This window comes from Chelmon rostratus, chromosome 23 (assembly GCF_017976325.1).
Source record: "Chelmon rostratus isolate fCheRos1 chromosome 23, fCheRos1.pri, whole genome shotgun sequence".
NCBI lineage: Eukaryota > Metazoa > Chordata > Actinopteri > Chaetodontiformes > Chaetodontidae > Chelmon > Chelmon rostratus.
The window spans coordinates 6,337,793-6,365,378 of NC_055680.1; the positions used below are offsets into that span (position 1 = coordinate 6,337,793).

Sequence of the window (27,586 nt, forward strand, 5' to 3'; positions counted from 1 at the left end):
GTAAGAAAAGTCAGATTGAGAATTTGTTCTGTAGGTCCAGAGCGCCATCATGCAGTGACAATTTTTTGCATTTCCCTGTAGTATCATATGCAACAGTGCTTTGATTTGCACAAAGCCTGTTTCAGCTGTATTGCATCCTTAAATGTTACGTTGTTATGGTATATTCTGATTGGTAAAAGCAGTCCAAAAGCCCTTGCACTGATCATGTCATATTTTTAACAAGATGGATTTCAAGAGGTGGAGATGATGGGGATGCAAAGCATGTGCACGTGAATGCTGTTTTCTCAGTGTGTGTCACAAACAAATTATTTTTCTCAGCCAAGAAAAGATTCAGGTTACAGCTACGAATGGAGATACTGGGGATTGAACCCACGACCTCATCCCCATACAACACAAGTCAAATGTCATAGTTTGTAAATTAAACTATTAAAGTCATAGCTGCAATGTGAGAGTTGTTCCTGGCACCAACTTTTTTATTGTTATTTAATAATATTGTTAGAATAAGAATACTTACTGAGTGTGTGTCTGAAGTTTAGACATATAAAAATAAATCTGTTTTATGCTAAAGCCCCTGCTTTATACATAAGGTAAAAGCAAGAAATTCATCTCCCTCAGAAAATGTGCTGTGCTTTGCATCTTTGTTGGCACAGCAGCACATATTTGAAGTTGAGAAAAGTTAGGCTGTTTAGAATGACAGACAAGGCATGGACAGCATTGAGTGACTCAGCTAATTACAACAAAAAGTAGCAGGTTGCACTGTTTGTGCATAGCTGTTTTTTTGTAATAATAACCAATATAAAAGGCTGTTTTAGATCTTACTGTAATTATAAAGGACGAGAGAGCCAGAGGGTCATATTTTACAGATAAATATGTGTTATGGATGTGTAATTTTAGATTTGTTTATTTGCAGAGGCACATAAGTTGATGTATTATCTTGAAAAACACTGAAATCCTCATCAATTTGACTTAGTAGGTGTTATCACTGTTCCATAAATCATCATTTCCACTATCAAGCAATAACAAATCAATTTGAGATAAGCTGCATTGTGAGAATATAGGACAAACATGTCTCATGTTTTGGTTGTGTCTTCCCAGGCTGGCATCACCAGAGATATATACTTTAAATATATATTTTTGTATCTTTTCTCCTGCAGATAGTGGATTAATCCACTGTCCATTTATCTCATCTTGATGACAGCAAATATGATAATGGATTTACCTCAGGTATTCATCAGCTAATAGTGCAGTACGCATGTAAGAATTTCTTATACATGGTGGCTGCAGGCTTCACGTACAGTTTACGCAACATCTGATTACTAAAGAGGTAATGGGGGACTGTAGCAATCTTTGTGTAAAAAGTGATTTTGTCCAGTCACATGATGACTTATTTACAGTGTTTCAGAACTGCACTGATTCACCTTTGAAGCAGAAACAGGCTGCATGAATGTAGCCTCGTTCAAGCTGATCCAAGCCAATAAATGGAGTGAATGTCAGTGAATCACAGTAGTTTGCATATGAATTATTTCACTCTTAAGAAGTTGTTCCACCATCAGAACTAGACATTTCTACTAAGATGATTCTCTCTGAAAAAAATTTTTCTGGCAATTTGTCGTGGGGTTCAGCAAGGCTCAGTTCGTGGCCTATTACCATTATGCAGAAACAGAATATCTTATCATCCATATGCTGATGATACATTATGTTATAATTCATTCTCACATGATAACATCAGCTCTATGAAGGACTTTGTCAGGTATATCAGTGACATTAGACACTGGGTGACCCAAAACTTTGTGTAGTTAAGCCAAGACCAGACTTGGCTTACTCGGAACTTGACTTCACGAACCACATTACAAATGTAAGTAGGACAGCATTTTACCACCTAAAAATATTTGAAATCCATCTTTTCTCAGTCAGATGCTGAAAAACTGGTTCATGCATTCATCTCCTCTTGGCTAGATTCATGTAATGCCATTCTTGTGGGACTTCCCAGAAAGAATGTGGCACTTATCCAGCTCACTCTAAATGCTGCAGCCAGAGCACTCACAAGGACATGAAAAATCTCACACATATTACCGCTATACTTAGATCACTTCACTGGCTTCTGATAAAAAGCAGAATTGATTTAAAAGTATTGCTCTTACTTAATGGTCTAGCTCCTAAATACACATCTCCTAAATGCACTCATGATTAAAGGTAAATCTGGTGAAGGTGCCCTCAGTTGCTATGGGCCCAACTTTGGAACAAACTGCCTGATGATATATAATGCACCACAACTGTGCTCTTTTAAAATCAAGCTTAAAACCTACCTGTTCTCTCAGGCCTATGGCTATCCAGTGCCTCAGTCTCTCTGTCTGTCTGTCATGTGTGGGTAAATATCTTTAAGTTGGTGGGTGGGTAGGGGATGAATATTTATTTTTGTATTTAAATAAATTCATGTTCTGTTTTATCTTGTTTATATTTTTTTGTGTGTGAAGCACATTGAGCTCAGATTGCATGAAATATGTTGTACAAATATATTTGACTTGAATATTGAATGTGCGAACTACAACAAGTGTTTTTTTTTTCAAAAGGTTTAATAATTCATCCTGATTCTGAATGATTGAGAGAAAATTCAATGAACTGTATACACCATTCTAATTATTTGGGCTTTCTGCATCCAGCTCACTGCATAATATTTCAAAAACTAGCACGACTGCAAGATGTAAAAAGAGCAAATGTTGAGTAAAAAGGAGGAAAGCTGTGGCCCGCTTCTGCAGTGATTGGCAAGATGTGCCTTATTATATTTAAATTGCTTTGAAATTTTGCCCTTTTAAATCCTCATAGGCTCTGGCTGCAGTTTGTTGTCTTCAACATAATCACATGTCCCTGTAGTGTTTGTGCCATGTTTTTAACCAAACGATCACAAGAAGTGGAGATGCTGGGGGGTTGAACGCAGGACACCATTCTGTCTACCAATGCGCTACCATCCCCTGGCAATGCATAGTAACCTGGTTTATATCTTTTTCAGAGGATTTTATTATTATTAATTATATAAAACAATCATTGTGAAAACTCTTGGAGATGCTGGGGATTGAACCCAGGACCTCATACATGCGAAGCACACGCTCTACCACTGAGCTACATCCCCTTGTTTTCCTACATTTCTAGGCGATACACTACCTGAAATATTGATTCTACTGGAATATGCAATTGCAAATGCAATGTGAATATTTCATCAGGATTTCCAATAATTAAGAGAATATCCCATTGAGTGTCACTTCAACTAAAAACCTGCACAATTAGATTCTGAAAAGAACATAAAAGAGATGTGCATCTCATCCACTGGGTTCTGCCAGCATCCCATTTTTATTTAGACTGAATGCATCCTGACCTCTGCACAACTGAGCAAATGCAATTTTAGGCTCTGCAAACCTGAGCAGGACTGAAAAGAGCAAACCTTAAGAGAAATAAACCATGGTGCATTAAGTTAAATACTCTGTTACTCTGCTTTGGATCTCTGGAAGTGTCAAAAGCCTTTTTGAGAAGGTACGTTCCAAGGGGTACATTCTACGGGTTCCAAGCTGCAATTGTTGGAATTTTCCAAAAGAATAGATCTAACAGTCAAACACACTTCTGCAAGAAGTGCCTGTTTTGGACGACCGGCCTGTGTTTGCTCAACCACACCAATGGCCTCTGTGACTGAGTGGTGGTGTGCTTTCAGAGAGGAGAGTGGAGGGATGGGGCTTATACACGGATCGAGTTCTGAACGACAGATACGCATTGAAGTAGGAGTCTTCCTTCAACTCCAATCCACATTTTTGAATTGAACGCTCACAGTTGGAGTTTACCACTCACCAGGGGATGTAGCTACCCCTGTGTTACCTGTAAAAGCAATATTTTATTTCCTGCAGCCTGCTCATTGATCTCTTGTAGCAATAACTTCTGCCTTTTTCCCCCTCCTCACCATGTTGACTAGCTGCTCACCTTCAAAAGCAGCTGCTCTAAATTTGCTATGTACAACTTGGTGTTTTTGACTTGATGGACTACATGTCATCTGGTCTTGTTCTGATTGATTTTTCACCTTTATGTACCTGTTCCACTCATCAAAAGCAAGTGATGTGTGTGTGTGTGTGTGTGTGTGTGTGTGTGTGTGTGTGTGTGTGTGTGTGTGTGTTCATTATCTGCGACTGCACATACATTTTGTATGTTTTTTTATTTTTATTTGTTTTGACTTTTTATTTAAATCAGTATGCAAATAAGTGTGCTTGTGTATTTGTGCGTTGTTAGCCATTTTCTCTCTTCTCTTCTTAAAATATGGCACAGTGTTATGAAAATCCATGTGATGCATGCTTCTCAAAACCTGCCGTTAAATCCCTTTCAAATGGCTGTTTCCTCATCGTCATATTTTGACAAATATTCATTCATACAGTTTCAGTCTTTTTCACATCACTTCCCAGCTTTGTGAAAGCATTTATTTAATTCAAAGACCTAGTTTGCAAATACATCTCGAAGTGACAACACAGTCATTCCATCCACACATATTTAGTCCCAAAATCCGGGTTTCAAGTGACAGTCATTATTCTATTCAAACACCATCCACAGAGCTTTTTCTCTGATTCTTGAGGTAAACATTATGTACTCTCTCTCTCTCTCACACACACACACACACAACCATAGCCAGGCTTCCCAGATATTGTGCTTCACTGAGGTTCACATGTTTGTGACACAGACGTTATTGTGCATTGTAAAGGCAAAGCAAGTAAATGCTAATTATGAAATAAATTTGGAGATGCTTGCATGTATGACATCCCAGGACCACATACATGCAAAGCATGCGCTCTACCACTGAGCTACATCCCCTCTGCTAGCTTATATATGTCTCAAAATTAAATGGGCAGATATCCCACTCACCTCTTCCTGCTAGAAAAGAGTCTGAAATACAGTTTTTTTTTACAATGTGCAAATACAATACAGCATCAGAGAGATGTTCTAGACAGAGACATTTTATATTTAATGTGGTTTTACAATATTCAAGAGAGTAAGTGGCACCAGAACTGAGAACCTTTATAGGTCAATTTTACAAAATCACATGATTGGTAATAATTTCAGGAAGAGCATTTTCTACTGTTTATGTCTCTAACGGGGATGATGAGGAAAATAAATTAGTGGAAAAACAGATGCAAATCCATATTTAAAAGCACAAATAAGAATATTCTGAACACATATTTCAAATGTATGTGTTTGATGTAACATTATTACTAAAAAAAAGCAATTGTTCATTAAACCACATTTCTTAAAAAAAAGAGCTAAATCTTGAGTGCTATTTTTTCTTTTGGCTGAGAAACTTGAGCTAAAGGTAGACGCAGTCTAAAAGCACACTCATATCTTGGACAAGTAGCTCTTTCAAACTGACATCCCATCAGCGATTCTTGGATCAGTCTCTCAATAGAAAAGGATTATAGCCCATTATATCTCCCCTAATCCTCTCCCTCTCCTTGCAATCTCTCTCTCCTCCTTTTCTTCTCCTTCTCTCTCTGTCCTCTCAAACTGCCTACAGCACTACCTCAGCCCCCCCTTCAGCACCCCCCCAACCAGATTTTTCTTTTCTCTCCCTGTCTGTCTGTCCAGTTTGTGCGAGAGATAAGTAGCTTTTACAAGGGACAGATGACAGTTGTTATGGTTTCGGCTGAAAGATAACGTGTTTGTAAGAGAGAGAGAGTGTGTTTGTGTTTATGCAATCATATTTTTTGTTAGCTATAAACGATTATGCACTCTTGTGTGTGTGTCCTACGTGCTTGAATACAAATGTGTCTGTAAATCAGTGAGTATCTGTATTTGGACCTTCTCTTCACTCTCTCTCTCTCTCTCTGTGTATGTATGTGTGGTCCTTACCATTGTCATTTTCCCATATAATTTTCACTTTTCTTTTAATCATACTCTGTTTCACAGGATCTGCCTTGCTCCATCAAAGCGTAACAGAGAGATAAGAGCACTTTTTTCCTCTTTCCTTCTCTTCACTCTCCAGCTACTTAATTACTTTCTCCTCCCCCTTCTGCCTCCCCTTTCCTCTTCTCTTATGTCTCTTTTTAGGAGGAGAGAGAAAAGAAATTGTCTGGCATGTTTTTGTCTCCAGCTCTCTCTCCTCCCTTGTACTTTGCAGATTTTCTGCACAGTATCCCTTTCCCTCTCTGCTTTTATCTTGTTCTCACTTTATCTCTCTTGTAATACCACAGATTTATGATATATTAACCTAGTTTAATTGGACTCCTCAAACCAAATCTTTGAAACATTTACTTTAAGCATGAAATGAAGTCATGTTTAGCAGCCTGAAACAGGCTATGTTGTGTTCGATCAGCATGTTAATGTTACAAAGATAAAAGTGCACAATATATATACACGTGGGGGGGGGCTGTTTTCAGTGTGTACACTCTAAATCAGATCACAATTGAATATGTACATTTTTCCAAATTTGTAAGTGTTCTGTAAACATTTTTTGAAAATGATTGGTGAGTGAGGTGACAGGAAATTGAGGGAGAGAGAGGGGCATGGCATGCAACAAAGGTCAAAGCTGGAATCGAACGGGCGACGTTGCATTCAGCCGCCAAAGCGCTCCTGTGTGGTGTAATCACATTAACTTTTAGAGTGAACTTTTTATATCTTTGTGACTGCCACCTTGAATACGCAATTCTCTTTTTGTTTGGAAGTGTTTTCCTTCCCCTCGTTTCCGCCTTTGGAACACTTAAGCCATTTCCACACCCCACACAGTTGCACTTGGATGAGCATACATCCCACAAATCCATTTTGAATCGCAAGAATAATGACTCTGAAAATATACGTCCCTTGAGAGGAGGATTGTAATCCAGTGGCCCACAGCCAAGAATTATAAAACGTCCAACTAAGTCGTTATCCTGAATGCCCACAATGAGCCATACTTCTTGTATTACGTTACAATAATAATGTGAAACTTCATTGATCCCCAGAGGCAGCTTCTCTCCACAGAGATTTAAGACCTACAGAGCAGAAACCCTGCAGCTTTTTCAAAGGTGCTCTGGCAGAGCAATGCTTGCAAATGTAGTTGTATTAACTGTGGACATCTGGACAGTGACGGGCTGTGTCCCTGACCACGAATGAGATTAAAGCCTTTATCCGCTCAGCCTTAAAACACAAAAAGGTTCATAGTCATATTCTGGGCTCCAGATAGCTTTTTGTCTATAACATATCTACTCTAACTTAACATCAACTCTAACTCGAACATCATATTTTTTTGCTTGGAAGAAGAAGATTTCATTAAAATGATTTGATAGTCCAGCACGTAACTGCAAACTGTAGTTTTTACACTTTGATTTGATTTCAAGCAAGACATAATGTGTTAATGACTGAGCTTTAGTGGTGCAGGCAGGCAGATTTTGCTACCTTCATAGAGTTTCCAGTCTTTATGTTAAGCTAGGCTGTGCTGCTGGCTGTATGTTTATATTTAGCTGCCAGATATGTCCGAAAGAGAAGCACATTTTTGAAATGTTTACTGCAATTCACAGTTTTTCAAATCTGAGTAGTCAGGTGCCCATGTACACATTGCAACAGGTTGTGCTCACTGTAATCTCTCTCCCTCTCTCTGTCTGTCTCTTCTCTCTCTCCCTTGTTCATCCTGGTTATTTAAAGATGCCTCCCTAAGACACTTTGAGTGGAAGTGATCCTCTGTCCTCCATCTGTGCAAAATTGTGTTCAAAAGATGCTGTGAAATTCAGCCATTAGAGTTGGACAAATTAAGTGGATCCTCCAAAGTTAGTCTTATTAGCATGAACTAACACTGTGCAGTGGAAACACTTTGAGGTTTTATTTCATTGTAGTCTTAAATTCTTTCTATTTTTTCTCCCATCATTTTAATCTAAAGAGTCAATAAGTTTAACAAGTTTGGAATTTCATCATGATAAATTGTCCAGTATGTTAGCCTGGAAGTAACTAGAGGATATTATTGATGTTATTTGTGACCTGCTCAATATATCAATCTTGTGCAGCTAACACCAGTGTAAACTCAACTCAGCCGGGGGATGTTAATAAACACCATTCCTACATTTTTGTGTAATTGGTTCTGTATGAAAACAGCTTTCCACCAGACTTTTCCTTCTCAGCTACTATTTCAACCACACACCTGCAGTCGTTCAGACCAGCGTCTCTCTCTCCCCCTCAGTCAATCTCTCTCTGTCTAATTCATTCACCGAACTTTCCGTCACAGTCAGCTAGTTTACTTCAGTGTGTGGTGGGTAAAAGTGCAGGGAGGCGCTCAGGAGGAAACCCTGCCCAGACCTAACCAACTGCAGCTACCGCAGAGTGTTTGTACAGAGAGGAAGCACACTGCACACACACTCAGATTGTGTTGTCATAAGTTCAATGCAGTAATTCAGTATGGAGATGAGGACAAAATCTGAATTTCCTGTTCAAATTGCTTTATTTATTTATATATAAATATGGTTAACATGATTGATAATGAAGATGCATTAATTTCAGGAGGGCATGTTTTTCATCTTGCCACACACACACAAACACAGCACCAAGGTCAGGCTGTTCACACCTCTGTGTGACGTTAGCAGAGCAGCAGGTGGTCGTACAGATGGAGAATGGCATCACTCTTCACACCAGGATATGGAACCTATTAGTCCCATGCTGAGAGATGGCTGCTTGCGCCGCATCATGCGCACACTTCCACACACATTTTTATTTATCTAACCCCTCCTAAAATCTTGTTTGTCTGCCTGTCTCCATGTAAACCGTTTTTATTTTGCTGTTAAACGATTGTCAGCCCCATTTGTCAAAAAGATCTTGAGAAAACAGATATCAAACATGTACAGTATAGCCTGACAGACATATTTATAACGGATTACAGGGTAGAACAAAGTTGATACTTCAGTGTATCAACTGGTTGTTACATGAAAGCGTTGGGGTCACAGAGGTTGTCTTGTAATTGTGGTTTGATTTTGCAGCCATGAGAGCTTTCACTTCTCCCTCGTGCTCTTTCTTTCTTTCTTTGTGGTTCAGAACAACAGATGGTTGGTTGACGAAAGAGCAAGAGAGTAAGCAGAGAAAGAAGAGTAGAGAAAAACAGGGCTCCTCAGATTGGTTCACAGCTATTAAACACCCAGACAGACATGTTGCACTTTCGTTTCTCCGCTCTCTGACAACCTGCATCTCTCTGCCTCTATCTTGCTCTGTCAATCATATCCTGTTCCTGTCTTCATCACCTCCCTCCATTGAGAAAGGATTGGAGGATGCAGAGTGTATTAAGCCCCTTTTTGACATGCACTCCTTCACGTTAATCCGATGGCAATTTAACATGTCGGTCTCGTGTCTGGATAAGCGCCCGAGTCACTGTCAAGTCACGACAGCAGTCTTACTAGACAAGTCTGAATAGCGTGCAGTCAGATTAACATAGTACAAGGTTGAACCTACAAAGTCAAGACTGCACTGCAAGAACCGGGTTTGCAAGATGGCACAGAGATCAACAAGTACTCAAACCCTTTCAGCATTTAAACTCCTCAAGTACTACTGAGCAAGATCTTCAGTCTGAACCGCCTCCATAGCTTCTGTAGCTGACCCTGTCAAGGAGGACAAGGTACAGAAATAGCTTAAACGTTTAATATATAAGCATTACAAAGATATTCAACTGTTTGTCTCAGCACAGTCTTACCTCCAGTGCTTATCTTCAGAGATACAACAAGACAAAGAGGCTACAGCCATGCTAGAGGCTATGTTAATGACATCACCGGCATGCTAACATGCTCACAATGACAATATTGACATGCTGATTTTTAGTAAGTTTAGTTTTTAGTCATCATCTTACTTTAGCATCATAACATGCTAACATTTGCTAATGAGCACAGCTGAGGCTGGCGGGAATGTGATCATGTTACTAGAGGAACAGTGAAGGGATCACCAAAGTTATTGTAAATCGACCTGAGGTATCATGAATATCTTCATCTAATTTCATGGCAATCCATCCAATTCTTCTTGATTTATTTCAGTCCAGACTAAAGTGGGGCGTCAGCGAACCAACAGACCGATATTGCCATCTCTAGAACCAAAGTGATTTCAATCATGTGGATACAACCCAAAAACTATGATCATCATGCAAGTACATCAACTTCATCACAACACAGCCATTAAACTCTGAAGTTGTGTTTAATTAGCCTAAGATTAGTTTTTGTCTTAACAAGCACCATGAAGTGTAGAAACTCTTGAGTGGGATGTCTATAAAACATCAATTAATCTCCCATAAAGTCCTGTGCCTGACAAAATTATTATCTTGTATTTCCTCCCATGCTTTCGTCTATTTTCCTCTCTTCTAAGTTCATTCTGTTTCTGTGACCGCCAGGACAAAATTGCCGCTCCTCGTCTCTGTCTCGTCCTGTCTCCTTTATGTGTGTCTGAGAATACACAGATAGACTGCGCGTCTCTCTCATCTTGGCTTTCAAGCCACTTAAGGAAAATAAGGTCATTCTTCCCTTCTCTCTTGAGAGGTTTGTTTGTTATCACCTCTCCAATCTCTCAATCGCGCTTCAATCTCCTCTCTGTACCCTCTGTTATAGGTCTCCTTCCTCCCTGTCTGCTTCCTTTGCCCTATTTGGTTTGAAGACATTTTATGACACTGACCTTCTCTAAAAAACTTTAGAGACATGGGAGTCACCTTGGGAGTTAGCTTTTGTTGATTCCGGGAAATTGGACTTTTTTTGAGCTGTAATTGTTTTATTCAGTGCAACTGTGATAACCCGTTGTCGTTGTTGGGTCCTCAAAAAGTATACCTCCTAAAAAAGTAGACATCTGCAATCTATAATTTTTGTCTATCGTCTATCCTGGTTTCCTCTTTTGTAACCCTCTCCTCTGTTATGTGCCTCCATGAATACTGTCTGCAGAGCTCCTCTCATCCTCTGTCCTCCTGTCTTTTTCAAGTGCTTCAAAGTCGTCCAGCTGCCATCCTCTTTGAGTCTTTGTGTCCTTCTCTCCCATCTACCCTCTCCTATTTCCAGATTCTGCTTGAAACCAGGCAGTTGATCTCTTGCCATCACTTTATTTCTCTTATCTGCTGACCATTCTCACTATAACATCATTTAGCACAAATTGAAAGCAAGAAATGGAGAGATTAATTTATTGTCTTTTTTTCCAGCCTATTTTCATTCTGTGTCCACTTGCACTTTGCATATGGACAGAACAAAAACACAATAAGAATGTGGTAACATACGAGCTTTTTTGACCTTCTTTCAAGTATTTTTCACCATTGCTCTTCTTTTTCTCCTACTCTTCATCCTCGGTGATGACAGCCAGATAACAGTGCTGCTGTTGCCTCCTCGTCCTCTTGTCCTTTCCAAGTGTCAGTCTGCTTTAATTGTCTCCATGACCGAATGGCTTCATCAGAAGTGACTTCACAGCAATTAGGTCACACAGCCGCTGGTGTGTCAAGTCCCTGTGTTTCATACCAGATGATCAATGTCCTATTTGTCACAGTCTCAAACTACATCAATGAGCTATTCATCATTAATGCTCACACTGACACACTGACAGACAAGGACAGAGTGTGTGCTGTCACTGTCCTCTGTTAGTGAAATATGGATGTCAGAGGAAAATTCCAGAGACAGCCGTTCATCAACACGTCCTTCAAGATAATGCAGTAGGTTGATGGTCCTTACATTATTACTGCTAGTTGTTAACTTAAATGTTTAAGGCTGATTCTGGTTTATTTCAACTTTTTGTAGCAACAAGGTTACAATTAGTCCAACTTATTTTTACTGATGTAGGAACAGCTAAAAGCAATACATTGGTGAGTACAATGGTATTACAACCTACAAAAATGTGATCCAAGTTGTAGTAAACTGGAATTATCCTTAAATGAAAGAAGCTCCTACTCATTTGTTTTGTATCTGTCTTCTGATCTTAGTGGAGGGGGTGTTTACTTTAGTGAAATGCTGTAATTCATGAAGATTTTCTCCATTGCGGAGTGCCTTATCCATTATCTGTATCAGATAAAGCTGATCCACATCTAAACGAATGAGTGAAAACAGGGTTGTGGAGCAGTGCTCTGCTTCCTCTTCCAGTACTGCATTAGCTCACTGATTTGCTAATTTCCCCACACAAGCTAATGTTACATTGGTCGATGGACATGAGCACGATGTACTTCCTAATGCATGGAGTAAAAGGAACCATTACAGGGCGTGTGCCAGGGTGGGGCAGAGACGGTTGAGGGTCATGAAAAGGAATAGCACAGGGATGGGCAATTAGAAGAAGAGACTGAGAGGCAGATCAAAACGCTATGGATGTAGTTATCTCCCCTGAGTGATGTATGTACTGTTATTATATTATATGTTATTCCAGTTAGCATACTGCAAAGCAAACATAAAGGCCCATCAGATCATGAAGACAGAAACAGTTTCACACTGAAACACTGATGTACTCATGGTTTAAAGAGATGTGGATAGCCATTGCCAGTTAGGTGGATTTCTCCTTATGGGCTGTCACTTTTTCAAAAATTACAGATTTTAATTTGAACACAATTTTGAATCCCAAAAGATCTTTAAAGATTGAATATTTAAATTTTGCCCTCACAGCCAAATTTCAAATTAAAAGTGACAGCCCTGGTGTGCCTTGGTGGCAGAATGGTTGCCGCACATGCCACATGGCTTGATGGCCTTCACAATGTCGCCAGCTCCTTTGTTGCATGTCAAACTCCTCTTGTCCCCTTATTGCCTGTCCGCTTCTGCATCTGCTGTCTAATAAAGGCAAAGACATGCCAAAAAAGTCATCTTTTTAAAAAAAAAATGACAGCCCTACCCCACTGGCAGAATAACCCAACCTTCTCTGAAAATGCTCATCAGTCATTTAACAAAAAACTGATGTCTCCAGGGAAATTACAGCAAAATTGAAGTCATTACATTTTCATCCAATCAATTTGTATGTGTGCATGTGTGTGTGTGTGTGTGTGCTTGTCTGTGTGTGGAGGTGAATCAGTAATATGTTTGCCCTTTAAAATTTTACTCCAACAAGCAACAATGCCAGAGATTCAGCAGAGACACAGCAGCATTAAGGTGTCAGCTTAAGCAGAACTCTTCAGCTGTTGTGTCTTAGAGCATCAACACCCTTCAACATCTGGAATCATAAATGAGTCATCTGCACTGCAAATCAGAAGAGAGATGCTAATGTAAATGCAAGCAGGCGATCCATTAGCAGCCATCCTTTAAGGATGTGTGTTTCTAGGGTTGGGATGAGTCAGCAACAGGAAGTCAGGTCTTGCAGTTCAATCCATTCTGTCTTAAGTGTGGCAACAGATGCGATGTAGAGGTTTCAAGGCAGTTTGGTGACCTTGTGGTTAAGGAGGAAATAACTGAAAAGGCTCATGTTACGACTATGGCCTGCTACTCTTTGGCATACTGTGGTGCAAATACATGTTCATGTATTAATATTTTTAGTATTTTTAGTACTTTGTTTAATTAATGAGCTGAATAAATTGTAAATCTTAAAACTTTAAATAGTTACACTAATATGGAGAAGGTTTTGGCAAACAGTTGTCTATTTACATGTACAGCAGACATGGAGTAACAATGGCATGTTGTGAGTTGGGTTTTTGGCCAGCTAGTGAATGGAGGTCCAATACTCACTCCACTTTCAGCTCTGTTTTGGTCTCCACCAATTCCTGGCTCCTGCATCTGGAAATGACACCAATGAAAGCGCTGAATGAAGCAAAACAGTAAAACAGAAAACAGAAAGCTGAAAGATGCTTCACATTACACATTATAATTTGACCAGTTGTTGACATTAAAATAATGCAGCATTAAATGCCACAAGATGAAAAAATATAGAGGTCATAGAAGTCCACATAGCCCTATAACCCACTCTGGAGTAAACGTGAATGTGATGTTATTGTAGATTTAAGGGCTCATTTTGCTGATTTTCAACCATATCTCTGTATATCTGAATTAGGGATGTAGTGTGACAAACAGCAGGTTCTCTGTGTGTCTGGGGTGCTGCTTTAAATCTGGCGTTCTGCAATTGCCCTCCGATGCCAACTGAAACTGAATCATTCTGCTGCACAGAATTTCTGGAAGCTGTCACCAACCCCGATGGAACCCGTGTGTGTTACTACTAAGTATGATGTGTTCAAGTCAAACAGTGACATTGCTTCGTACATAGAGTCGCATTTGAAACGCTCACCTCCACGCTCACCTCCATGGTTCGGAAAGTATTTTGGGGCTGAGCATCAGGAGCTCTCGCAATGCATCCTGGTACCTGTAAGCGGCTGTGCAAGCAGAAAAACTCGCTGAGGATGCAGTGAGGAATTTATTGCTTCAATCCAATTCTGATCGACATCCACATAAAAAGTGAATGTTTCATTTATCAGTTAAGAGTTTTACTCTGTTAAGTAAAATAAATCATGAAAAATGCCAATTGTTCATTTTAGAGCACACAGGAGTTGCTAGTGGTCGAACTCTCTGAAACTGAATTATTGTAAAGATTTTCTATTTTAAATTCATACTCATCATCATCTGAAATGGTTCTTTATGGTTATGTATGTAGAGTATAGTTCCAGCATGGTTCTGAGTTGTTGACCATCAGCATGCATGTGCCTCTGAATTTACAACACACTTTATTTTCTCATGTATACAAACATACACACATAGGACATGCTAATGAGATGTGAGAGCTTCTCAATCTCCTATTATAACAGAGCAGAAAGAAAGGGCGTGGAGCTATCATAGGGAGAGAGCTTTTAAAGTCTTCCTTACCTACAGTAAACACACACTTAATGAACTCAGTGAAGATTCAAAAGGAGAGGCATCTGTAGGAGGATTTAGCCGTGCAAACACATTCTTCATGAAGTCAGATAAGCCCACTGAGGAGACACAGACAGCATGGCATCACTTCAGCTCCTTGCTGTCTCACTGAAGGCACACATCGAGGTTAACTGCTGTCACCCGTCATCCTCAGTCAGTAATGCATTGCTTTGTGGAAACCAGTATGACACACGCACACAGGCACACACACACAGAGACGTGTTTTAGAGTTATTTATGCTGCTGTGAGACGCAATACACCTCATTTTCTCTCCTTATGTCCCCACTTTTCTCTCACACACAAACATACACACAGATACACACTCCATGGTCTAATTACAAGCATTTCCGACAGTGTGGTCCATCATCCCTCACCCTCATACCCATCCATCTCTTCTCTATCTCATCTTCCCCTGTCCTCTCTCCCCCTTCCTCCTGCTCTTTCCTGCTCTTTGTGTAATTTATACTCTCCTCCCATTTTCTATCTACACCAACTTGCATGTTTCTTTCTCTCGACTATCCCCCTCTCTCTCTCTCTCTCTCACTGTCTCCTCCTCTTTCCATTCCTATTCCCCAGACAGACATTATCTTAGGGAATGGCAATTGATTTTCTTCAACCCGTTTTCTTCCATGTCTGTACATCTCTCAAGGATTTTTCTCTTATCTCTGCATTGCCATTTCCATAAAGGCAAGCACACATCCCTTGTTTCTCTTCCCCGTCTTCCTCCTTTGACTGTAGAATTCTTTGTAAGATTCCTTATCTCGGCTTTTACTTTTCTGTCTCTATCTTTCTAAGCTTAACATGTTTTCTCTACAGCCACTCTGTCTTCGATCAGCATGGTAGCAATGCTGATATACAGTAGGTTGCAGGACTTATTCTACTGCTGATCCTCAGTGTCAGAGAACTCCCACCAGGTCTTTAATCCATATTAAAAGCAAGAGCAACGTGGCATGTGTCAGAATTCAAAGCTTGACTTTACAGTGTGCTTTTTTGACACATGAAAGGAGAACTTGTAACGTAAAAGTGCCATTGGTACACATTTGACACCCTCTTAGGCACCTCTTTTTCTCTCTCTTCCTTCATCCCTCCTGCCTTCACTCTGCAAAGATCTGACTACACACGTCCATCAGCAAAAAACGCAGCAAACACAATTCTTTCCCCTCAGATGAAGTACTTATTTCTAGATGAAGTACTTTTGGAAACTTTGGCCCAGAACCAAAAATAGCTTCCATACTGTATCTGCCTCTGAGAGATGAAAGAGGCAATGACATATTTTATTCTAGGAATTTAAAGTTTCTCATTTTCTCCCTAAAAGTTCCTAGAAGGGGGAGTTTAAATACTTTGTCTATTTTTCATCCAGATTCTCTGCTCTCTGCTTTCTGGGTCTTATCCCCCCTCCTGTCAACCTCTCCTCCATCTGTACGCTCCCTCCTTCTTACAGTGCCTCCTGATCCTCTTCTCTCTCTTTAGTCCCATTAGTTATCTCCTGATGGGTCATTAACTATTAAACACCAGATAGAGGGAACAGGAGAAGAGGGGGATTCTGTAAGGTTTGTGTCTAGTTTGCAATAATAAATGGACATTGGGGGATGACAAGAGAGAAAGAACAGGAGCGGAGGGTGGGGCAGGTCCACAAGGTCTCTTTTCTTTTCTGTAATGATGAGTTGAAATCATCAGCAGAGGGGGGGAGAGCAGCGCAGCTGCTTTCTGTCCAATGAGGCGTTACTATAAGTACAGAAATAAGAGCAGAGAGACAGAGATTTACATTAATGTCTCTAAAATAACTTGACAGGCTGCTTTTAAATTTTCTGCGTCATCTGTCTTCTTTAAAAAAGTCTGCTAACATCCAAAAATTCAGCCCAACTTCTTTCCTTAAGAAAATCAGCGTCAGGCCTTCTCATCCTGTGAATCTTAAGAAGGTTTTTGGTTAATCCAGATACACTGAAGCCTTCAGATGAGTTCAGAGAGTCTTTAGTGTCTGTTGAGTCCCTGGGGCCACACTGTTCATTGGATTTACTGAATTTTGCTCCCATCTAGTGGCCATATATGAAAGTTATTGAGTTTCCACAGGAATACACCTTAGCAACTGTTGTCTGTGTAGAACATGGATTTGTTATGGATTTGTTATGTTCTTGGTCAGCAGAGTCTGCCTTTAATCCAGATGTTGATGCCCCTGTGTGTCCCTCTTTAGACTGTCTGATGTTGGGAACAGAGGTCGACCTGCAACAGGTGGAAAACAGTGTGCTTGCCATGGAAATGGTGTTGAAGGCGTGGCTTCAAGAGCAGGGAGGAGACAAAGAGCACCTTCACCTCCTGCTTCCCAGCCCTGTGGACAATCCCATTCCAGGTACAGGTACTGCACACAAACATAAAGACGTATCTCCGCTACTTTATTGTATGTGATTTCAGCTGATAGTGACAAAGCTAGTTGGAGTATGGACCAATGTACCCATCACTATGGGTACCATGAAACGTGCAGGTTGCTTTTGCACAGCCTAGACCCACAATCAGATGTCATTATCCAGATAACCTACAGATACAGATGGCACGTGACAGGAATGTCTTTTCACACTTTTTAAGCATTCGTCCCTTGTGCAGTGTGTGTAAAGTGTGACATGCAGGAACGTCTGATAAGCCCTGCACTGGTCCCCCTGAACCCCAATCTGGGAGTGAAGACAGAAAGCGTCCGGGACTTCCTGCCCATCATTAAGGGATCAGCCAATCAGAGTCAAGTGCCGCGGAGACTGAAAGCAATCAGGTAAGAGACAGAGCAGCAGGGAAGGTCTTCTTTCTAAAGGTGGATGCATAACAAAGTCTGCCTCTATCGCTTTCAACTGAGATCCATCAACAGAGATCCATCCACAAGCCTTTTGAGCTTCAGTATAAAGGATAAACAGAATACCAGTTAAAAGTGATTTGATTCAAAGCCTCAGACTGCTAATAGGCAACATGAATGAAAATTATTAAATGCCTAAAGTCTAATCCTTAAAGGGATTTCCGGATCTGTTGTCTGCCTTCGACATCTTTACAGTCACATTCATGCTTCCTTGTCTATTCGACTGATAGAGTTAGAAGGAGATGATGTGTGTGTGTGTGTTTGTATGATTATAGACATGTCTCAGCCATGTCTATAATGTTGTGTGTTTTCAGTAAAACTGTCTATGAATGACTCCTTTCTGATAGCAGAGAGTTGTGGAATATTTCTTAGAGGAAGCTCCTCCGTCACATCAGAGTCTGCTTTGTTCTGCTGGAGTCACCGGCTCTGATGCTGGAAAACACTCACAGTATCTAGATTTGGGAAGAAGAACTGCTCCACGCCCGAAGGCTCAAGTCAAGAATTGTCCTTAACTTGCTTGCGAGAACAAGTATACTATGGCAAAATGAATGTAAAGTTATTCTGAGGCACTCAGTCTAAATGCCTCAGGAATTGTAAATGTACATAGTTCAGTATTTCTTTTTTTTTGGTTTGCAGAAACAAAACAAAACTTGTTCTAATTAAATTCAGAACGCAAATTCCCTAGTGTATATTGTAATCCCAGCATGTACGCATTTATACAAAACAGACAAAAACAAGTTCCATGCTTGTCATCCCGCCAAACCAACATAAAATACAGCCTCAAAGTAAAATACAGGAACAAGAGGTAGCAATATTCAAATATATTCACAGTTAAAATATATGTTTAGTAATGTTAATGAGCTCAATTTACTCTAGTAAAGATTATTCCTGGCTAGACACAACCAAAATATGTGCTCAGGAGAGACTCATCTGAAATTAATCAATATAGATATATACATCAAGCCAGACATGGAGGGTTGAAAGACATGCCAAATGCAGAAATTTTGCATTTTTTAACCAAACCTAACACCAAGGATAAATTGCTTTTGATCCATTGTTATTTTAATCCTGAGAAATAGCAATTTACTTAGGCTGTTGTAATTCAATTCAAGTCTTTCACAGTCTAGAAGAACTACTAGTTGATCAGATGGAGACAACTGGCTCATACTGGTTTAAATAGCTCTGGTGTTCAAAAGCTGAAGTCATACCTTCTGAAATACACACATACTTCACACTGAGCATGACAGATACAGATGAGTGCTGCGTGCATTGTGTGTACACACACTTTCTCTGCTGATGGTAGAAAGCAGACATTCAGGCCTTACTGAGGGGAACAGTTTCTTCCTCTTCCCTGATTTGCATTAGTTTTGCATTTTCGGGAGCCGTAGTAGGATGCAATTTGTGCCTGTGTGTGAGTGTGTGCTTTACATACCGGCCACTCCAAACGTTATTGTGCATGTGTGTGTGCACGTGTATTTGTGTGTGTGCTTTACATACTGATGAGTCATGATTTACAGCAGTGACATTTAAATGAAGCTGGGGGACGGTCACAGGAATGATGTCACTCTCTGCGTCTCTGCTCCCGATGATTTGTTGTGTTCGTGCATGCAGCCAGTGTTCTACTGGAAACTATGTCAGGAGCTAGATGACGTCTGCATTGACATTAAATGTTTACCACTACAGTTTCAGGGGTCACACAGAATGTTTTTCTTTGATTGGAGACAGCGGCTGTGGAGGAAAAAGTATAAATCATGGGTGTCCTCCAGTTTGGGTATGCATGCTAATCAAGGTTGTGTGTGTTTGTGTGTGTGTGTGTGTGTGTGTGTGTGTGCACTGTAGGACTCTGCACGCAGACGGAGTGTGTGAGAGTGTGTTGTACGGCCTGCCGCTGGTGATCCGCCCCACCACCTGCTGGCAGCTGGACTGGGATGAATTGGAGACCAACCACAACTTGTTCCACGCTCTCTGCCACACACTCAGGGTGTGTTAACGTGTTTACTGTTTGTTTATCTTACAATCTGGACATTTAGAATTTTAGAAATAGAATTCTGAGATGTTGTGCCTTTTTACCTTTTAACAAAATACCTAATAAGAGTACAACAGTAGAAGAAAAATCTGTTTGTTTTAAAACATGCATGCTGTGGAGCTTTTTAGAATAATTTTCTAAATAAAGAGTTTAATTTTAAAAAGAATTTTATTTCCATCACTCACTTCTTTCTCTGCTTACCTGGATCAGCCCCCTGGTTGGCTCTTTAGGTTTTTGCACCTTGTTACATTCTCAGTCTTCCTCTGTGCAATACAAATGAATGAACTGTTTGATGTTTTTCCCTCTTTCAGAGTCGTGACTTGTTCCTGCTGCTGCAGGTGGAGCCCGCACAGAGGTCTGCAGCTGGAGGCTCAGGTCCATATGTGTGTGGGTGCCATTATGTGTGTGTGTGTCTGTGTGTCTGTGTGTCTGTGTGTGAGAAAGAATTTGCCAGTCCTTGTCAGTGTGCCCATACCCTGTGTATGTGTGTGTGTTTGTGTCCAACACAGGTGTGTGTTCTCACTATGTCCTCCAGCCATCCCCGTCTCTCTCCCTCCTCCTGAAACCTGTGGTCTCCAGAGAGTTGCTGCTGCCCTGCTCGCTGCCTGTCTCAGCTCAGGAAGCTGCACCTGATGTCATGCAGACTATGCAGGTTAGGTGACCTTCATTGTAAATAAATTGCAGAAGTACAAACAGGTACCTAGATTAATGTTAAACACTAATGCACATACTGATGCCAGGAACTGAATATGGGGCTCATGAAAAACTATTCACACCTTCAAAACAGTTCCTTATCTAACCATTCAGGCTCTCAGTGAAGTGATCCTCTCTTCCTTTTCTGTAAAAATATCATATATCAAACCTGACCAGTTTGCTAAAAGTGCTTAATCATGTACAGTTTCTACGTTGGCACTGGCCTCACACAGTGTGTGCGTAGCCCCTGGTCATTGAGTTCAATATGCTTATTTGCATGATACCAAATGATACTGTTGTTTTCTGTCTATTTCTGTCAGGCCTGTGTCACACAGCTGGATGAGGAGTTTGTGTTCAACCCTCTCTCTCTGAGCAGTAACCTCTACCAGCACCTCAGGAGTAGGGGCCTGCTCTCACAGCCACGATACCCATACAGGTCGGTGGGAAGAAAGCATGAAAATATAAAATAGTGGGCTGTAAGATGTAATGGATTTAGAGGTCAGAGGTGTACGGAAAGAAATGAGACACTTAATGTGTCTGAGGGTGATTATAATGCCTTAACGGAACATGATGATCATGGACAATCAGGATGACAAAAATTATAGATAGACTTACCATTTATGAAGAGTATGGATCTGTGAGCATGTCAGGCAACTCCAGGTACCACATGATCTCCTCTCCCCCATGGAGACTGCGACAGTTATGTTGAAGATGGCTGTGTAGCACATGAGGATGACGATGATGGTTGTGATGATGAAGCATTACACATGTAAGTAACAAAGATGGTAATTATGATAATGATGGTTGATTCCAGGCTGCAGCCAGCAGCAGCCCACAGAGACCAGTCTCAGCCACTAGAGGGCCCTAAAACCACAGGCAGCAGGCAGCCACGGCAGGTAACAGCAGCTTTACGACAGTGTAAAGGTCAGGTTGTGCTGCTCGTATAAATGAGCACAGTGATTATGACATGAGTGAAGTCGACAACATGAGTTGAGAGCAATTTCACAGCACAAATTAGGAAGAATATGTTTATAAACCTCATTAAAGTTGTGGGCAGGGAGTGTGTGCTTTACTAATGCAACTTCCTCATCACTTCCACATTTCCTCAGTAGATGGCAGCACTAAAGAGGCGGCTGATACATTCGATGACATCTTACTTTAATGTTTAACACTTTTTTAAACAACAGTATCACTTGCAGCAAACACTGGTTCATCAGGAACAAAAGCAGGAGTTAAATAAACCAGATGCAACTATAATCTCTGTGTGCACTCTGGGACAAGTTTAGAAAATCGAACATGACGTGAACCTGCAGTGGCAGGACATCATGACCAGTGGGAGAAGAAGTCCTCAGATTCTTTAAGAGCAAAAGCTCAATAACCATCTTTTAACTGCTTTTTATGCTGTTAGGTACTTTAGTAAAGAGGTTCCTAACTAAAGGGTCAGGCTCCTGCTAAAGGTAGCATAGTGCTGTGAATCATTCTTTTCTTAGTTTAGTGAGTCATAAACCCTGATAAAACTAGCTGACATGCCGTGACTGCGGTTTTATATCATAAACTATTCATCTCGAATGAAGATTTAGAACAGTGTGCGTTTTGTTACATGATACCAAAATTGTCACCGATTGCACACCAGCCGTCATTTTTTCAGACTTGGCGTCCATACTTCACAGACAGTGTTTCACTCTGAGGTCCGCTGTGACCCAAGAGCGTGTAGCTGTTGGCAGCATGACTCATCAGGGTTGATAAGGCTGCTGACATGCAAATAGTTCACTACAGCAGCAACACACAGAGAAAACGTTCATCGGCTGCTTTTCTTTTGTTCTGCTCTGTGGAACTTAGCCCTCAACTATTAACACGGTGTTTGTGTTTGCCATGCTAATGTCTTCCTCCTCCTTTCTCACCCTTTCCTCTCTAATTCTTTATCTCTCTTTTGTTCCACCTCCTTCAGAGCCTCCTCCTCTTCCTCCCTAGTATCTCACTCTCTTTTGTGTCTTTCTCATCAATCGACGTCACCAAGAGCTGACAGCTCAGACTGTATTACTTATTCAAAGCTGCCAGTTTATTTTATTGTTTAAATACCTTTCTAAGTAGCGTTATGTAAGTGTTGTCAAAGCTTAAACTTGAAGTATGAAGGTTGTGTGTTGTCTCCTCTCAGCCACAAAACCAGGGTCGCCAACTGGGAACAAACTGCAAAGTCAGGGCCACTGTGGCTCCCTTCCCCTCTTCCTCTTCCCACTCCTCTTCCTCCCTGGGACCTCCTCCTGCAAAGGCCTCTCGTCCGGCTCTGACGCTCCTTAGCAGCAGCCGTCGGAGCCTGGCCCCCGCTCGGCGGGAGGAAGACGACGACGATGATGTCTCCATGGTAGTTCAGTGAGAACGCTGCAGGGTGGGCAGAGGACAGTGGGCCGAGAGAGCAGTACTCTGACAGGCAAGTGACAGAGAGAGAGAGAGGCTCCTCAATAAGTCATTTAAAACACACATTGTGAAGTCCCTCTTTCAGTGGGCTTTACAGTGAGCGACAGCATAGCCAGCACACACACACACACACACACACACACACACACACACACACACATACACACGTACACACACATTAGGCTAAACGGTCCCATTGTAAAGTTTGTGAGTAATTAAGCAGCTCATAAAGGCTTTAAAAGTCTTGTAAAGGAGGGAAAGACACTCATTTGTACGTAAACGTATGCAACACACACACACACACACACTATATTCTGTGCTACACTCTGGATGGCTGCAGCTTCTTTTGATACTTTAATTGATCTCTTTATTCCCACCACACGAACAGCATTAGCCAGAGCTGAATTTAACAATCCTCTGCATGTGTGTGTGTGTGCGTACGTGTGTGTGTGTGTGTGAGGAAGGAAAGTTTCAACTCGCTGCCGTCTGCAGATTGCTGAGGCAGCAGAGCTTCGAAATTGCCCGCTGCAAACGATGAAAAAGTGGGGGGGAAGATGAAAAGAAGGGAAACAGCAGGACAATGGAAGCCCGGAAGAGTCAAAAAATGGAGGGAAGGAACAGAAAGTTATAAGAAATGACAAAAAAAGAGCCAAAAGGTGGGTGGAGTGGGGGATCAGAGGGAGGTTGAAGGATGTATAAAAAGCCTTGTCTGCGTGTGGCAGCACACGTCAAGAGTTAAAAAACAGAAACTAGCTATAAATTAAGATTTAGGCATAATAAAGTGCACATAGTGCTGTAATATGTAGTGACTTATAGGCAAACGCACATATATGCACATTCCATTTTCATTTTGCCCTTAAGCCCCGGTCTGAACACAGCTTCACTGTTTTAATGAGGCAGAGAATAAAGCAGCAGACAGAGGGGCCTCTCTGCTCTCCTTCACCCCCACAGCTCTCTGCCTCTCTGGGGGTTGAAAGCCAGCATGAGGGGGGTGGATGGATGGAGAACAGAGAGGAGAGAAAGCTGATAAAAAAAAAAAAGCACAGTATGTTCTTTAAAACGGCGAATACGACACGCCGAAAAGGTTCGCGATGAAGAAAAATGTCCGTTGCGTGTTTGAGGGGTTGCTTGGAGGTCATGCTGTGACATCACCGGTCGATTACTGCACAAGATTACATTCGCACGCATGTAATCAGTGATTCATGCTCATACGCGCATATTGGTCAGTTACACACGTCCATCACCACTATTATTAATTCATTCCTCTTCATGAGGCTTTGTCATACACACACACACACGCACACTCAGGCTTAATCAGTCTCCCGCCATTCCACCCCCTTGTTGAACCTTATAACATTATAGGGACCGGCCAGTGGCAAATGTCTTCATGACACTGTGATGTCACAGGACTTCCGCATTCACAAATTACATCCACAACAGTCCTTTTGTCCCTGGAGAGAATTTGACCGGACCTCTGAAACTACCCACTGACATTTTACCCACTTCTCTGTCGCTCTCTCTCTGTCCTTTCCCTTTTCCCTCGCACTCAGTACTTTCTTTTTAATCCTCGCAGGCTCAGAGAAGTTGAGTCAGTGTGTGTTAATTTAGTAAATTTGTTCAGATAGAGCAACAGCAGCCTCTCTGTCCGAGGTCAGACGGCCAGAGGACATCAGCCGCACTCCTCATTAAATGTGATAACTGTTAGAGATTAATGGGGCATGACCAACAGTCAACAAGTGTTCCTATTTGTGTTTGGAAATTCATTCAGCATTGAATCTAACAGAAGGTGTCTCTCTAGTCAGGAGATACTTCAGGTTTTTGACCCATAGCAGCTGTTTGTTGGTTTCCAACTTCCAACTTTGTTCATTGTTGTTTTTATTCCACATCCTCATAGAGTTCACTTATTCACGTTCCTGTTCAGCTTTCACGTTATGCCTGCTTTTAATCTGTCATCTGACCTGCAAAGGAAACCGACATGAATTGATGCCATTTGTTCACTCTGTAAGCTGATATTTCAGCAGTTGTGTCATTTCAGGATCTAATAAGTTACAGCTTTCTGTCAGATTTGTATTTTAATGCAATAAATTGTTCTAAAGTGACGTTCTGGTGGGAAGATTAATCTGTTAACTTCTCCGTGTGTCTGTTGAGATACCTTTGCTTAGAAAAGAGGGCATCCAACCACCTTTGACCTTTTACCACCTACTGTTCCACCTGCAGCATGCCAGCACTGCATAGACTGCTGGATTATGAAAAGGTGCATGAACATATTTAGTCCCCTGTGGTGGTGCATTTAGAGTTAGCTTGTGCTATTTTGTCTGTTGACATATTTGCTGTTTAGCTGATAAATAGTCCAATCCTGCATTGACACGTATAGTGCAGGTACCTCACAGTGAAATTTTATCTTTATACACGGACACATAATATCTTGAAAGTGTGGTTTTTGCTGACAAAGTGGCCTAAGGGAGAAAGAGCGGCTGTGGTAACCCTCTCTTCAGTATATGTCTTTAGTGTCAGCAGGTGATGGTCCCATGTCGTTTATCCATGCTTTTAATGCAGTGTACTACTTTGTTTGTCAGTCTCATTAGTTCATTTAATTCATTTATTAGCTGCCTGTTATGTGAAATTAGACATTAAAAATTGCTCCACCGAGATAATCAGATGGAAACGATGATGTGAATCTTGTATAAATATCAAACAGGTGCAGCCTTTTGTCACTTGATATTTTGCCCAACAGCGTTGTTAAAATACAGCAAAAATACTGCAAATGAATGAATAATTAGCAGAGAAAGAGGGGAAAGGTGCTGCTGCTGTTGCTGAGTGCACAGTGGTACAGAAGACAGTTTGTCTCCTACTTTTTAAGTCTTGATTCGTGGTTTCCTGAGGGTGGAGGTGACCTTTCACGGTAACATTTTGTCTCATTTTGCAGACAGTGACATGTCTATGTACCTCAGCCAGCATGGACAGGACAGTCTTCTGTTAAGGTTCAACTGTGGCTGATAAGTCCTGTATTTTTGTACGTAGATTTGTTGGCATCCTGTTCGAAAACTTGTAGCATTTTTATCAGTTTGCAGCAATATTTAGCCTTTTAATTCTTTTTTTTCCAATCTGACATAACATGCATAGCTGCAAGTACAGTAGTATTTCTTCTATGCCTCATAAGTTTCCATATCTGAGTCAGGATAATATTAGTGCTGTGACTTCCTGCTTTATTCTCAGTGTAAAAAAATGTGAGACTCCCTCCGTGTGTTTTTCCTGTAATTACTGACAGCTACGACAGCACAGGACCTTAGCATACACGCAGACGACCTCACACGATATAAACCCAGAGAATAATCAACCCTCTCATATGCAGAGCTAAGTAAGAACAGAAAGAGGAAGGGTGTCTTTGTGAGGAGGAAGTGAGGAGGCTACAGGACCTGATCTAGAATCCTACTGACAGAAATCTTAAGGTCTGCACTCCTACGCAGGTAAAGAAAGTTTAGAAACACCCGGAAATCTGAGACACAACGAACATGAATCACATCTGAAGACCGGCTCCAGTCATCAAATCTGCTCAAGAAATTAAGACCTGAAAAATTATAGAATTCTGAACTTTGTGGGCAGAAAAAAAAATCAGTTTTATTTTTGAGGCAATGGAACCACAGTCTGAATGAGAAACTGTAATTTCCTTTAGATTGCGCTGAGAGCTGAGAGAGAGTGAATGAAACTGTCGTTCAGACAGATATGACTGAATGGGCTTGCCCACGCGCAGCTAAAAATAAAAGCTGCTGGTCTGCAGAGTCAGAGGCGACGAAACCGGACAGTTTCAGGTGTCTGAAGGAAGAACATATGAATCCTAGTCAGATACGCACAAGAGAAAGGTCTCATATGTAGTCTACCGCAATCTTAAAACAGAATGAGGAAATGCAGCTGGGTTTCAGCTCGAGGTTTTTTTTATACTCGAGAAGCTGACAGATGTGAAATCTTCACAAGATTAAAATGGTCTGAACTGAAAATGACGAGTTTCCTGGTCTTGAAACAAATATAATTTTTTTTATTGCTTCTTTCAACTTGTATCACTTCGATGGGGATACTATCGACAGGCAGACAACACTGAGTAGCAGATGTCAATGACTAGAAGTTAAAAGGAATCTAAAAGGTTTCCATAGCTACCCACTGTGGTTTACATTAAAGCGGCAGCAGTCAACATTTTTATCGAATGACTGTGTAACGTGAAAGGTGTCACTTGCAGTGATGAACCCACAGAGAGCTATCCACTCTGCAGCTCCTCTCAGCTCTGCAGAGCGCTTTTACCATCTTTCAGCTCATTATTTGGACTTTGCAGCTCACAAACTTTACTGTTTTGGCTCACTCTGACTCCTCTCTGATAAACCCGCTGTACACTTCCTGCCCAGCCTTGAACGCAGCTAGCTTGCATATAGCGTAGAGCATTAGCAGCTAAAGAGCTAAATATTCCGCTCAGGTGTCGGTGCACACCAAAATAGAGCTAAAAGAATCCAGATCTTTCTGTTATTTCACTCCAGTCTCTCTACATGTTCCAGATGCAGGTGGCAGTTTCAGCTCGCTTCGTCTTTGCGTCACTTGGAAATGCCCACAGAAAATTCCCATCAAATTGTGCCTCTCCTTAACAGTGTGTCCAAACTTTTGCATTTGATCTATTAAAAATGCTGGAGACTTGTTTCCCAGCGTGTTGCCACATTCCAGCCTCCACGAAAAGCAGCTTTCAGTGTGGAGCCGAGTTTCAGTGCCTCTTGTTGTTGGACTGACCCTGTTCTCTTTCCGCAAGTCTGACATGACTTTTACAAAAAGCGAGAGTGAGAGAGAGAC

The 27,586-nt window shown here is 41.1% G+C and overlaps 1 protein-coding gene and 1 non-coding gene across 2 annotated transcripts in view; one reads left to right on the forward strand and one right to left on the reverse strand.

The window, feature by feature from the left end:
* Positions 1-22,718, forward strand: part of LOC121626835 (meiosis 1 associated protein) — a 36,258-nt gene extending 13,540 nt beyond the window's left edge. Inside the window, exons 4-11 of the mRNA XM_041965526.1 lie at positions 16,981-17,136; positions 17,388-17,547; positions 19,465-19,606; positions 19,963-20,026; positions 20,161-20,303; positions 20,665-20,780; positions 21,159-21,240; positions 22,500-22,718. Coding sequence (XP_041821460.1) covers positions 16,981-17,136; positions 17,388-17,547; positions 19,465-19,606; positions 19,963-20,026; positions 20,161-20,303; positions 20,665-20,780; positions 21,159-21,240; positions 22,500-22,718 — 1,082 coding nt within the window. The remainder of the gene's footprint in view (positions 1-16,980; positions 17,137-17,387; positions 17,548-19,464; positions 19,607-19,962; positions 20,027-20,160; positions 20,304-20,664; positions 20,781-21,158; positions 21,241-22,499) is intronic.
* trnaa-cgc lies at positions 3,056-3,127 on the reverse strand. Its single transcript has one exon. It is a non-coding gene; the product is annotated as a tRNA-Ala (tRNA).
* Positions 22,719-27,586: the final 4,868 nt, after the last annotated feature.